General features: G+C 37.4%; 2 protein-coding genes across 2 annotated transcripts in view; one reads left to right on the top strand and one right to left on the bottom strand.

Annotated features, from left to right (window-relative positions):
• The window catches only part of rab11fip4a (RAB11 family interacting protein 4 (class II) a), a 22,261-nt gene extending 18,585 nt beyond the window's left edge, over nucleotides 1-3,676 (top strand). Inside the window, exons 10-15 of the mRNA XM_053339123.1 lie at nucleotides 75-215; nucleotides 885-966; nucleotides 1,162-1,299; nucleotides 1,393-1,539; nucleotides 3,326-3,469; nucleotides 3,560-3,676. Coding sequence (XP_053195098.1) covers nucleotides 75-215; nucleotides 885-966; nucleotides 1,162-1,299; nucleotides 1,393-1,539; nucleotides 3,326-3,469; nucleotides 3,560-3,676 — 769 coding nt within the window. The remainder of the gene's footprint in view (nucleotides 1-74; nucleotides 216-884; nucleotides 967-1,161; nucleotides 1,300-1,392; nucleotides 1,540-3,325; nucleotides 3,470-3,559) is intronic.
• A 4,773-nt stretch (nucleotides 3,677-8,449) lies between these two features.
• Nucleotides 8,450-12,563, bottom strand: LOC128379498 (caspase-8-like). Its single transcript, XM_053339134.1, has 6 exons — nucleotides 12,546-12,563; nucleotides 10,257-10,600; nucleotides 10,079-10,113; nucleotides 9,558-9,657; nucleotides 8,920-9,466; nucleotides 8,450-8,779 (listed from the first exon to the last, which is right to left on the bottom strand). Exons 2-6 carry the CDS (start codon nucleotides 10,591-10,593, stop codon nucleotides 8,632-8,634), a joined length of 1,167 nt encoding a protein of 388 aa, XP_053195109.1. The 5' UTR covers nucleotides 10,594-10,600; nucleotides 12,546-12,563; the 3' UTR covers nucleotides 8,450-8,631.
• Between the last annotated feature and the right edge of the window lie 207 nt (nucleotides 12,564-12,770).

Here is a 12,770-nt window from a genome sequence, read left to right as displayed (position 1 = left end):
TCTTATCTGGAAAGCCAGGTTTATTGGGATTATGTGTAATTTTTTTTGTGTGTGTGTGTGTGGTTGCATCTCAGGGTCCATGAGCTGGAGGAGCAGGTGAAGGATGCAGAGACGAGGGCTTATCAGAGCCTGGAGGAGGAGACGAAGAGGCACCGGGAGGCTTACACCAAGATGGAGAGGGACAGAAACTCGGAGATAGATCTGCTGTGTTTCAAGTAAACTCACCAACACAATCTAAACCTTTTATAAGATGCTGTAGCTTGCTGTGGTTCTGACTTTACTGTATGGAACTGAGGCTGTACCCAAGTAGTTATTCTCATTTCCAAGACTGACACTCTCAAAACTGTTCACTGCTACCACAGACCATCACAGAATGAAGAATGATTTAATGCTTGGCTTCAATTTTGAAAGTATTTGAAAATGGAGCTCTTAAACTGTTGGAGTCACCCATCATGAGTCTCAGAAATGACCATAAATCACTTTTTCTGTGAAACCCAGCACATTTCCTCATCATTTTTCTTTAACTTGGCCAAGGAACAAATTCCGTACCTCCTCCTTTTGAGGTGGATGATTGAGGCATTTTACACTTCCAGCTGTGTTTCCCCCCTATTTACACATGTGAAAAAAATAGTTCCACTAGTACAGTATCAATACAGTTCAATTAAATGCCTTTATTGTGAGCAGTACAATGTAATTGTGTGTCCCCAGTGGCTGATAACACATGAAAAACAGCAACAGAGACACATAAAAGACACTGGATTAAGAAAGAGAGAGAATATATAAATGTCAGTAATAAATATAGGCGCATTATTAATTAAGAGCAGTAGTTGCAGACTTAATTGCACATGCCGGCACATCACCTGTGTGTGTATGTTCATACACAGGGTGCAGCAGTTGGAAGAAGAGAATGGAGAGATGAAGTTAAACGTGTGCAGACTCAAGTCTCAGACAGAGAAACTGGACCAGGTGAGTGCCATTCACCAAATGGAATAATCCAGTTTTATTACAAGTTGGGTTGTAGTTTGTTTTTTTGTTTTTTGCTATTCAGTCATAATGATATTGTAGTTACTGAGTGAATTGCTCCTGTACTGTTTGTTTGGTTGCTTCGAAAAAGTGAGTGGAGCGAAAGAAATGAATTTTCTCAATAATGTCTTCCTGCAGGAGAAACAGAGGATGACGGACAAGCTGGAGGACACTAGTCTGAGACTGAATGATGAGATGGACCTGTACAGGAAGATCATGGACAAGCTCTGGCACAACCGCCACGAGTTCCAGAAAGAAAAAGAGGCCATGCAGGAGGTGTGGGGGGGGGGGTTTACATGGAGTTACATGGTGTTACATGGTAAAAAATAGTTGTAGGACACGAATTGAACTTCTTAACTTCTCCTGCAGCTGATCGATGATCTCCGCCGGGAGCTGGACTACCTGCAGATGTTTAAGCTGGAGATGGAGCATCCTGGGAAAGGAAAGGGTCTGTCTGAGTACAACGTCAAGACCAGGGAGATCGAAATGGAACACGAAGTGAAGAGACTGAAACAGGTTCGAACACATACAACGCACTGATGCTTGTTCTTTCTGTCCTTACATTCCCTTCTCTACATTTATTCCCAAGTACTGAAGGTTTGTTTGAACTTGGACCACAGATATATTGGCATGGATGATATTATGGGCTAATATTGGCTTATCGCAGATAGAACTGTACCTGTGTATGTTTGATCCATTTTTACAACAGCTGCCATTACATCAATTGTCCACCAGAGAGCACTAACACGTTTATTGTCTGTCAGATGTCTCACATAGTACAAATCTTGATCACAATTCTTTACTAATACAATTAATATGATACTTATTTTGAAATAATATTTAATAATAGTTAATATTCACCTAATTACTGTAAGTAAGTGATCTTGTGATATTACAGATTTATTGCTGAACTCCAATCAAAAAGTGATAAAGCTCCCCCACACTGTCTCACTCACTACATTCATCTGGCAGCATTTTAATATATACATACAAGAGCTGCCTCAATCATCCAATGAGAGGACTGGAAAGACCACTCTGAGCAGCAGGGTTCATATAAATAGTGTGCATCATCTGTCAGACTATTGAATATGAGAATTTATATCAATAAATACTGTATGTAATCATTGGTCAGAAATACTACATAGGATACAAGCTAGAAATAAGATGATGCTAATGATCACTAGGCCACTTATACATCATTATACTATACATACATACATACATACATACATACATACATACATACATACATACATACATACATACAACATAGACTGCAAAAGAAGTAAGAAAAAGACCCTGTATCACAAGAAAAACTAGTTTGAGATATTTAATACTCAGCTCTAGAATACACCAACTAGAGTATGTATTTATCTTACAAATATAGTATTCGTACTACTTTTGGATGTACAAACAGCAGTGAGGCGAGACGGTGTGCAGGAGCTTTTTCCATTTTTTGATTGCATTTCCTCCCATGCACCTGCCACCACTCAGGTGTGCAGAGATTCTTTTGATAATAAAGATTGGAGTTTATCAAAAAAATGTAAGTCAGGCTCCATTATTTAGTATGTATGACATTATTCAAAATGTTGTACACAAATATGTTAGTGAGAATTTTGTGAGATGCTGAGGCTTTAAATGGTTATCTGTCTCACATTTCCTCCATTATATGTAGAACCTTTTTTTTATTTTTGCTTTTTTATTTCATTTAAATTGACATTTGCACCATTATTTACTTAGGTAAGACTATAATGTACTATAATAATTCAATATTTTATCCACTGACAGTGTATTTAAGTGGACTTATAATTGTGGCTAATAATTACTTCATTTTAAAAAACTGAAATGTTTCCTGATCTCCATGATTCCCCAGATTAAATTTAATATTTAGAACAATTGTATTCCATTACCTTTATTTTATATAAAAGTTATAATGTAAGATCATGCCAAACTAGTTGATGTGGTGTTTTATTGAGAATTTAGTGTTTTTGAGATAGCTGAATCATCTGGTACAAAGTTTTTATGGTTACACCAATTGGACATTTTTGCCATAATCCTCTAATATATTCTCTCACAATGGATTAAAAGTATACATTTAATGCTGGATCAAACAAATAATTATTTCTATGTTTATTTTCACATTTTAACCCCTTTTTTAAAATTTGACTAAAACACATGGACACAAAAAAGTACATTGACCCACATACATTTTGATAATAAGTGTGTTGACCCAACTCCAGTGGACAAAGTTTCATCCAGAATCCTCTCTGAAAGCAGATGTTTTATCTGTTCTCTTCCTCAGGAGAACCACAAGCTGCGGGATCAGAACGACGACCTGAACGCTCAGATCCTCAGTCTGAGTCTCTACGAAGCTAAGAACCTGTTCGCCTGCCACACCAAGGCCCAGTGCCTGGCAGCCGAGATCGACAACGCATCCAGGGATGAGGTTTGTCTCGTGGATGTTATGCTGATTTATTCATTTTTTCTTTTCTATCATTTCCCTTCTTATGCATCCCTCTCTTTCTGTCTCTCTCAGCTGGTCGACGCTTTAAAGGAGCAGGAGGAGATCAACCTGCGTCTGAGGCAGTACATGGACAAAATCATTCTGGCCATTCTGGACCACAACCCCTCCATCCTGGAGATCAAGAATTAAACACCACACAAACACACACTCTAATACTATTGTAGTTGTGGGGACCTTCCATTAACCACTTATAACCTAAACTGCACCTGAAGGTGAAGCCCAAATTATGAAAGTCCCAAATGTTCTCACAACTTGTGACTGAGTGTTGCTCACAAATGCAGTTACTCACTATTTATAAGCTGACCTGTCAGTCACTGTAGAGATGTTGTGCTGTGTTTAATCTATCCACACCAATGTTTCATTACTGTATATTTGAAACAAGTGACATCTACTGAAATTTGGGAGCTGGAGAATATTTGTGATTACACAAAAAAGAAAATAAAGTTTTGATCACTTTATTGTAAGTAGAAACACTTCCAGTTGTTAAAGACGGAGCTCTACAGTTATTGATTATAACTGGCCTGTCATTCACTCAGAATTCAGACTGATACAGAGGTTTCATTTAAGGAGTGAGCGATCTTAAAGGACCATACCAGTGTTTTGCATGTTTTCTACAAGCTATTTAAATTGTAAAACATGATAGACTGGTTCGGTAGTCTTTTTACTCTCCTCTAGATAGCTGTCGTCATTGTGTGGTGATGCTAAACAGATGTTCCATCTTATCTGCAGTAATACAAGTTGACTTTCATACTGTATGGGAATAAATAGAAACCAGTGGAAGCATTAAAGGAAGAATACTTAATGGTATAGTTCAACATTTTGGGAATTTCATTCAATTGCTTTGTTTCCAAGATAAAGATGGAAAGGTTCATCAGTGTCATGACTGTTTAATACAGAGCTAGATTCAACATGTAGTTAACCTACTTTACCACAAAGACTGTAAGCAGAGGTACATGGCTAGCCTGGGTCTACCATCTGCATCTTATCAGTTTAATCCATACAAACGGATTTAGGTTGAGTTCTGTTTTGGGACTATATCTTGACCAACAGCCGCTCAGCACTTCTGTGGTTAGAGTCCAAACATACATTGAACAATTTCTTTTAAAAAAAACACCTCAAACAAATTTGTACAGTGGTCAGAAGTCATGGAAGGTATTTGAGTATATCTAGTAGATGGTACAGTCTTAAATGACTGTCCAGCAATCATATTTCAAGTTCTGTTTTCATGTGATTGTATTTCTAACCTTTTTAAATTCAGCTGTCTTATCACAACTGAATGTCTACATGATATACGCACACTGTTTACTACATCACATTAGTTTTTATTAATATTAACGACATTAACACTGATAGCTGTTATTGAGCCTTTTGAGAGACAATTCAGTGCTGTGCCAAAAGCCTTTAACCAGTATGGGTCTCTGAGGAATACTGATGATAAAGGTATTTATAGGTGCCAATATTATGTGCCAACACTTCACTGTTCTAATGTGCAGAAGGTTTTTTTTGTCAAGTAATAGTTGAAATAGTTGAATTTCTGCAGTTTCTCAGCTCAAAAGAAAACTACTTTCTTTTAAAATGGGATTTAGTCATTCACAAATAATCTTTAACTCAAGTCTGTTCCACATAGATTTAAGAAAAATAGAAACACTATTAAACTTTGCAATGTTGCACCTAATTACTGTAAGCAAGTGATCTTGTGATTTAAAATGAGGAAACTGTTCATTTCTACGCTGCCTTTGGTGTCTTTGTGAACTGGCCTTGAGACTTAGGGAGTGTTGTTCTACCAGTGTTGTAAATTAGTCTTACTTCAAGTAATTTAAACAAAGTATTTAACTTGAATATTTTTTCACACATACTTGAAACCCACGGTGTTACCTAGAGAAGCTAGCAAACACACCATAAAGGTATTCCACAGGTGTGTCACCATAAGTAAGGCAGTACTGAGCTGCTGATAGTGAGCACTATAATATGTAACAAATAAGTTTTGCTCCATTGCACAAATCATTCACCTAGTGATTTCTTTTTTCCCTTTCTTCCCTTCTTTTGTGCGTTGGCATACGAGGTATGAAAAAGTATATTATTTAAGCAGTTGAGCTCTGATTTTGTCCATTGTTGCCATTGTAATTGAGCTTTTTTTTAAAATATTGACATTTTTACTTTGACACAGTATTTGTGATGTCATACATTGTACATGTTGTACAGAATCTGATTACTATTTATGTGCAAGTTATTCCGCTTATTAAAATGTCTCTAGGTTTGACACTAAATAATCAAATGTGTTGTAGACTATAATATGAACTCGTATAGCACACGTCATAACCAAATAATGATATTAATCATGATGAAAAAAAATAATATAGTCTGTCACAACTCACATGTTCACTTTGATTTGTTTTATTTGTGTAGCACACATGGAACTATGGGATGACCTTGTTGTACAAATTAGATGTGTAAATAAAATCCATTCGCTTTGGCATGATAACATGGGCTGTTTCTTCTCTGTCCAGTAGGATACATGACTTTACTCTCCTGTTACAGAGTTGGAAGAAAAACAGTTTTTGACCCAGAGAGCCTCTATAAGACCGGATTAAGTAATAAGCCATTTCCACAGCAGACGTTGAGACTTCTGCGTTTCCTGCTGTGACATCAGATTGTCTTCTGTAATAAAGGCCTGTGATGCAGGACCTGTCTTAGTTGACATTGTACTTCAGTGATGCACATTCACAATTACATTTGCAATTAATTCACTTAACATGATTGACATGTAGTTAACCTGGACTTTTTGGGGACCCTAGAGGTTTGTGCAGTTGGTCATTTTGCATGCTTGAAATTCAGTCCTTCACTTTGTGTTAGCATGCAGCAGCTTTAAAGTGACTGAGTGGAATGATTCATATTAAAAGAGGCAAGCAATAAGATAAATTCAAACTTTTGTCATGTATTTAAAAAAATATATAAACATGTACTTACAATTATTTTGGGAAAATGTTTAAAATTGTTGAACAGGGATCCTCGAAATGTACTAGTTCGCACAATGTGTAGACACGTTAAGGAAAAATTGTGCAACTTGTGCAAACAGCACACTTACGAACAATCTTCTGTATAATACAAAGTAGTAGTGTAAGTGAGTAGCTGAATAATTAGAAGTTCACACCCTGCCTACTTTCTCACCTCTACTAATCACAGTGTGAAGAAGGCAGGCTTGTTAATGTGTTGATTTGAAGTTACACAACCGCCAGTGCCAAAGTCAGAACAGTGTGGGGGAAGGGTGTTTCAGACGCTGTTCAACCATCTGACAAACACTTCTTCAATTGAAGAATACTAACCAGTTCAATTCTATTACGTTCCCCTAGCATTAATTATTAGTCAGTTTTCTCAATGGAGTCAGAGGAGACTGTAGAAGGACAAGATGCCAGCAGGCCAGTCCAGATACACTGCTACTCTGTCAGAGTACAGGCAGGAGAGGATGGCATGACAGGAAGAGTAGTTATTATGACAGTGCAGCAGACTCCAGCACTCGTCATCCTGCCCTTTCCTTTTGATTCCAACATCCTGCTTGAACATCCACATTGAAACTGAGATTTAAGGTGATGACGATTTGAAAATTGCCTTCTAATGTCATTTCAGTGGCTCCCCTCTGAAATTTCTGATGGGGTACTTCAACATGAATCTCCAAAATGTTAATCATTGTGATTGTCATAGTTTAATGTTAATTTGATTTCCCCAGTAAAGTGCAGATGTTGTTTTCTATGTCCCCGATTAGTGACAAAATACTGAATAATTTATTTGTTGGCCTGAAAATGGTCAAATTTAGATATTTTCCATAAAAATACTCAAACTAGCCTAAAAAATACCTACAGTGTGCTACATTTAAAAAAACAAAACAACATAATCTCCTCTGAAGCTACTAGTCCCTACTAGCCTTCAAACATCCAGTTTGTGCATCTCCAAGCTTTTGTAAAAATCAAGCAGAAGCTGAGATGACATCACTACAATGTCATCAGGGTCATTTTTAGAGGCTAGAAACTCCTCTAGAAGCTGTGTGAGTGCAAAATAGATTCATGTGGATTTTTAGCCAACAGTGTTATGATTGAAGCAAACATATATGTTGTTTAAGCCTATAAAGACTCATAAAGACCATTCTGGAGAAGATCTGACCAAACACCAGTCAGTACTGGGTTTTTGGTAGAAAGTGTCAAACACTGTTTTTGACTTTTGATTACTTTCTGTGGTCGCTGTAAGTCAGTACCAGTCAGAGCCAATATCTGCATGGCACATATTTCATTTTCATTTGGCCTTGTGAGCATCTCCACTCATGAGGCAACAGGTTTCTTGAGACAAACTAAGTTGCAGGTGTGACAAGTTTGCCTTAAAAATGAGCTAATATGGTTTCTAAAATGTAACAAACTAAACTGGTTGGGATTCAAACGTCTGTAGTTTTCTATACGTTACCCTACGTCCTACACAGCATTATAATGTATCTGGGCTAACTTTACTCATTCTACAACGACAGACTACAAGGTATGTATAAAGCTAGTTCATCTTCTTCTAAACTGAATATACAGTTAAGTCATGAAGTCTTCCCTCTTGAATCAGTCGGAGCAGCCAAGCCAACACTGCAATACTTTAACTACATCAAGATGATAATAATTCTGTACTTAGACTTAAGTAGGATTTTTCATGCTGGACTTTTACAATTTACTATTGCTTTTACTATTTTACTGCTTTTTTTTGTTTGTCTAGTAAATATTTGTTCTTAATGGTTGATACTGGCCTAATTCATAAAAGAAAGAAAAATACTGCTGAAGTTTCAGACATGAATTTGCACAGATAAATAAATGTGACCAGTATTCATCCTTTATGAAATCTTTTAATAAACCATAGATCTACAAGTGATCATCATATTTTGTGCAAAATAGATTTATTAAGATAGACCTATATCATAAAAAGCAATGATTCAATGTGATGTTTAAAAAATGTAAGATTTAGGGTGCAAAGACAGATAAAAGACAAATAAGTGCATTTTTAAAAAACAGCCTAAATACAAGACAAACTGTAATATTTGCGTGATTTGTGAAGATTAAGCTTCAGTTGTGTGGTGGCGGCAACACAAGAGTCTTCGTCAGGGTGCCCCTCACTTCAGGCACCTGCTTTATTGGACCTTTTTTGGTTCTGCCGTCTTTCTGGCTTACTTCCTTCGTCACATTGTTAAAGATAGTGTAGATGTCCTCACCCCTGAAACAACGTGCAGTGTAAAAATACATATTACTATGAGTGCACATATTACAACCATGTAAACGGTACAGTATACATGAGCAGTATACATTGACTAGAATATCAACAGGTTGCTGACATATTGTGGACCAGAGATTTACCTTAGACAGCCCTCCTTCAGCTGCTGGCATACAGATTGGATGAACCAGCTCCCATGATCTGGGTCTCTTGCTGCTTCATAATCTTCAACGGTGGCAATGAAAACCAGAACATCAGTAAACAGACCAGTGGTTACTGGTTCAGAACCATCACACTGCACATCTGGTAATGGCACTCCTTGTTGTAGCTCGCTCCCCTGGCAGGCCTGGATCAGGAACACCTTGGGTTTGCCGGTGAGGGCTGAATCTTTTGTCGCCTTGAATGTTCTAGTTATTTCTTTAATGGAGAGGTACTCTCTATCAATCCCTGAAACTTCCCCCAATTTTCCGTGACTCAGAACACAGCAGATGAAGGCATCGCCATGCTCAGGAGCCTTCTGAGGATCAATGAATCCCCTGCCAAACCACTCCTTTGCACTGAACTCCTGCAGCCGAGACAAGTCGCCTGGAGAAGCAAAGTATTGCAGTAATTTCTGCATCTGGTCCTTGTTTTGGTCTTTACACATCAGGACTCTGAACCCCAGCCAGCTGAACACCTCTGCCAAACTTTCTGCAGAAAATTGAAGTTAAAAACAATATGTTTAAACCACCAACAGACAGAACACTGGTGTAAAACAGAATTTGTCTTCTGTGTAACATACCAGCGTCTTTGTCGGTTCCTTTTCTCGGATCTTTCTCGAATTTCTCGTTGTTTATGATCACACAGAGGCCGACAGGCTGGCTCTTCAATTGATACAGCTCCTAAAACAATGAAAACACAACTATGGTTGCACATTTCTACAAACTGATCCCTTCTTCCTTTTAGTACGTTACTATTTGACCAACGCACTTTTTAAAAAAGACCACTCTGGAGTGGATCATTTCTGACATATATAGTTTTACTCCACATTTTTCACTAAAAGACTCGGGTAGATACTTGAAAAATCTTTCCTAGTCTAGCTTTTATAACATGTTACAATATTACAAAGCTAATACAATTTAATAAGCATATGTATTGAAGTTTTGAGATGACAATATGTCTTACACTTATCTGTGAGGAGGTAAATGTATTTTCCTTCTAAATTACTTCTTATCTTTTTAAGTAACCCTAATTTAACATACTGACTCAAGCCATGTAACATAACGTGTGCTGTATTAACAATAAGGTAACATTAGACCTCACCTTTTCTTGAGTTGCACTTCCTTGTGATCCAACAGCTGAGGAAATCAGAGTAAAACAGAATTATATTTCCAAACATTCAACCATTTTTGAAGCCTTCAGTTGCTAACTTCATGGGCACACTATAGGCTTCTCTATGAAAAACGTTACCTCTATACTAAAATTGTGCATCTTAACATACCTCTGTTAACTGATGGAGTTGCTTGGACAGGCGTAGGTGACATGCTGATGTTCATTTGTATGTTACTCAAGTTTGAGTAAGTCGAGGTAATCTCTTCATCAGTTTGCAGGAGTTCCAGGAAGTTCTGACAGGTCTGCTCTCCTTTATTCATGATCGTATCCACTAATTCAATGACGTGCCCCTCTGCATTCTTTCCTGGGATCTCTTTGAGGTTGATGTATTGACGTCCAGTTATGAGACCTTTCTGTTGAACTTTGTTGAGGATTAGAGTGCGGTCTCCACACAAAGCTGCCACAATTTCCGTTTTATTGTTTCTTATTGTGTCTTTGGCTGCCATGATGGATCTGAAATACAGACAGAGTCATGAAGAACAAGATATTCAAGAGTAGTACACTTTTTTTCCTCATGAAGTGCACCAGTCAATACAGGCACACTGGGTTTCCAGTTTATTAACCGTGAAGTTAAACCTGGTTTTTGGAAAATAATTGGCCATAGTGACATTGCTTTATCACTCAGAGCTATGCGGCACATATTACACTGTATTTATTCATTTTGCAGCATTTTCACTGGAGTGACATAGGGGGGGACTGGGGATGGTTGTGTTTGAGATTACACCAGTGCCTATTTAGGGCAGGAGGTGATTCAATTTGTCTCTAATAGTTAGAATCTTATCTTACCATATTCCTTATGACACAGCCAGGTTTCAGTAAGACAAAATAAATCAATATGATAATCTGATATTGGATCATTAATTAGTCCAGCTTCAGAGGACAGAAATCTAATGTTTAAGAGTCCACATTTAACTCTTCTATTTTTGTTGTGCTATTGCAGAGGTGTTAGGGTTAGGGTGAATAACTCCTCTTGTATTTACAGCTGATGTATTAGGTTTAAGTGGTCGGGAGGCAGACACAGTTTCTAGAGGTAATTGGGTGGGTAACTGCTCAAATGGAAGCGCAGCACCAGAAAGTGTGCCAATTATCCCAAATCATTTGCTGGACATCACCTTGACAGCCATAATGATGACATGCGGCTACACATGTCATCAATAATCTAATAGGGTAGGGGTCCAGAGAAAACTAGGGAGTCCTAGTGTCTTTGCAAATGTACACAATGTCTCAACATTCATTTTTGTGACCTCCGATTGATGTAATCAGGTGTCATTTCCACCAGCATGTATAATAACTTCAATATTAATCAATAACTCCACTGTTACAGTATAGAGACTCCAAAATCATCAGGTGTCTTGCACATGTAGCCTCTCCGTTTTCTTATTTTTATATCTCTCTTATTTGAATCCCTCTCTCAAACATTCGCTCCTATTAACATAAAAAAGATATTTTGGCCTACGAAAACAATAAAAGAAATCAAAACAGACAAAAGCAATCAAATGGAATTGTTGAGCTGACAACCCCTATTAGAATAGATGGTCACAGTGATGAAAATTATACAAAAATATATTTTTCCCAAACAGCTGTTGTAGTATTACCATGAGGAGACTGCTGATGTGTGTAGTGATTTTGGAGTCTCTATATTGTATACCAGTGCAGTTATTGATCTTTTTTTTTTTTTTTTTGATCAAGGTCTTTTTTATTTTCAAATATGACAGACAAAATATATACAATTCTCACATGAAACAGTCAAGTCTAGTTCCTGTACATTCAGAACAACTTCCCAGTGCCCCCCACCCACAGGTACTGGATCATCAGCACATTTCCATAAATCCACACAAAAAGCAAATAAAAAAATTAAAAGATAAAAACACAAACATGGGTTACATAGATATGTTAGTAACTGCTGTGCCTTCCACAAAGGAAATAAATGGCTGCCACATGACATAACAGTTATTGATTTTTGTTTGCAGCATCATACTCTGGTATTGCAATTTGCAGACGGTCCCTGCGCACTCGTGTCGCTGCCGGCGGCGCATAGAGATGAATGTTCTCCGTCCAGATCGCAGGATGACTTGTTTTTGTAAAAAAAATAGTTTTTGGTCCTTGTAGCTCGTAGTGTAGGCTATTACGGTGTGGAAAATGCATCATTTATGTTATATATGTTTTATTGTATTAAGAACGCTTCGCCTGTGACTTATTGATCCCGGAAGTTCGAATATTTGAATATCTTTCCAACTTTACCGAACTACAAAAGTTTACTGAGTTGAGAGCAGCACAAACGCTAATTAACAGCGGGAAACATCCCATCCATTCTTTTACATCATAATGTCAGATGAAAAGGAATTACTCTATTACAGAAAAGAAATGCATTAATAATATAAAATGTTGACCGACGTACCTTTCAAGTTTGTGTCTGCTGCTGAGATGAAAAGTGAAAGTAACTGCAGAGAAAGAAAGAGAGAGATACAGAGACAGAGAGAGAGAGAGAGAGAGGTTAACATAGTCTACAGCCTCACTGAACAAAAGAGTCATTTAGAATGTAAAATAATATATACTGCATTAATAAAAGAGAGATCTGAGATGGCAGTAATGAAATAAGATGATTTTTTTGTCATACAGATCA

Source organism: Scomber japonicus, chromosome 18 (genome assembly GCF_027409825.1).
Source record: "Scomber japonicus isolate fScoJap1 chromosome 18, fScoJap1.pri, whole genome shotgun sequence".
Lineage (NCBI taxonomy): Eukaryota > Metazoa > Chordata > Actinopteri > Scombriformes > Scombridae > Scomber > Scomber japonicus.
This window is presented reverse-complemented; position numbering and strand designations above follow the sequence as displayed.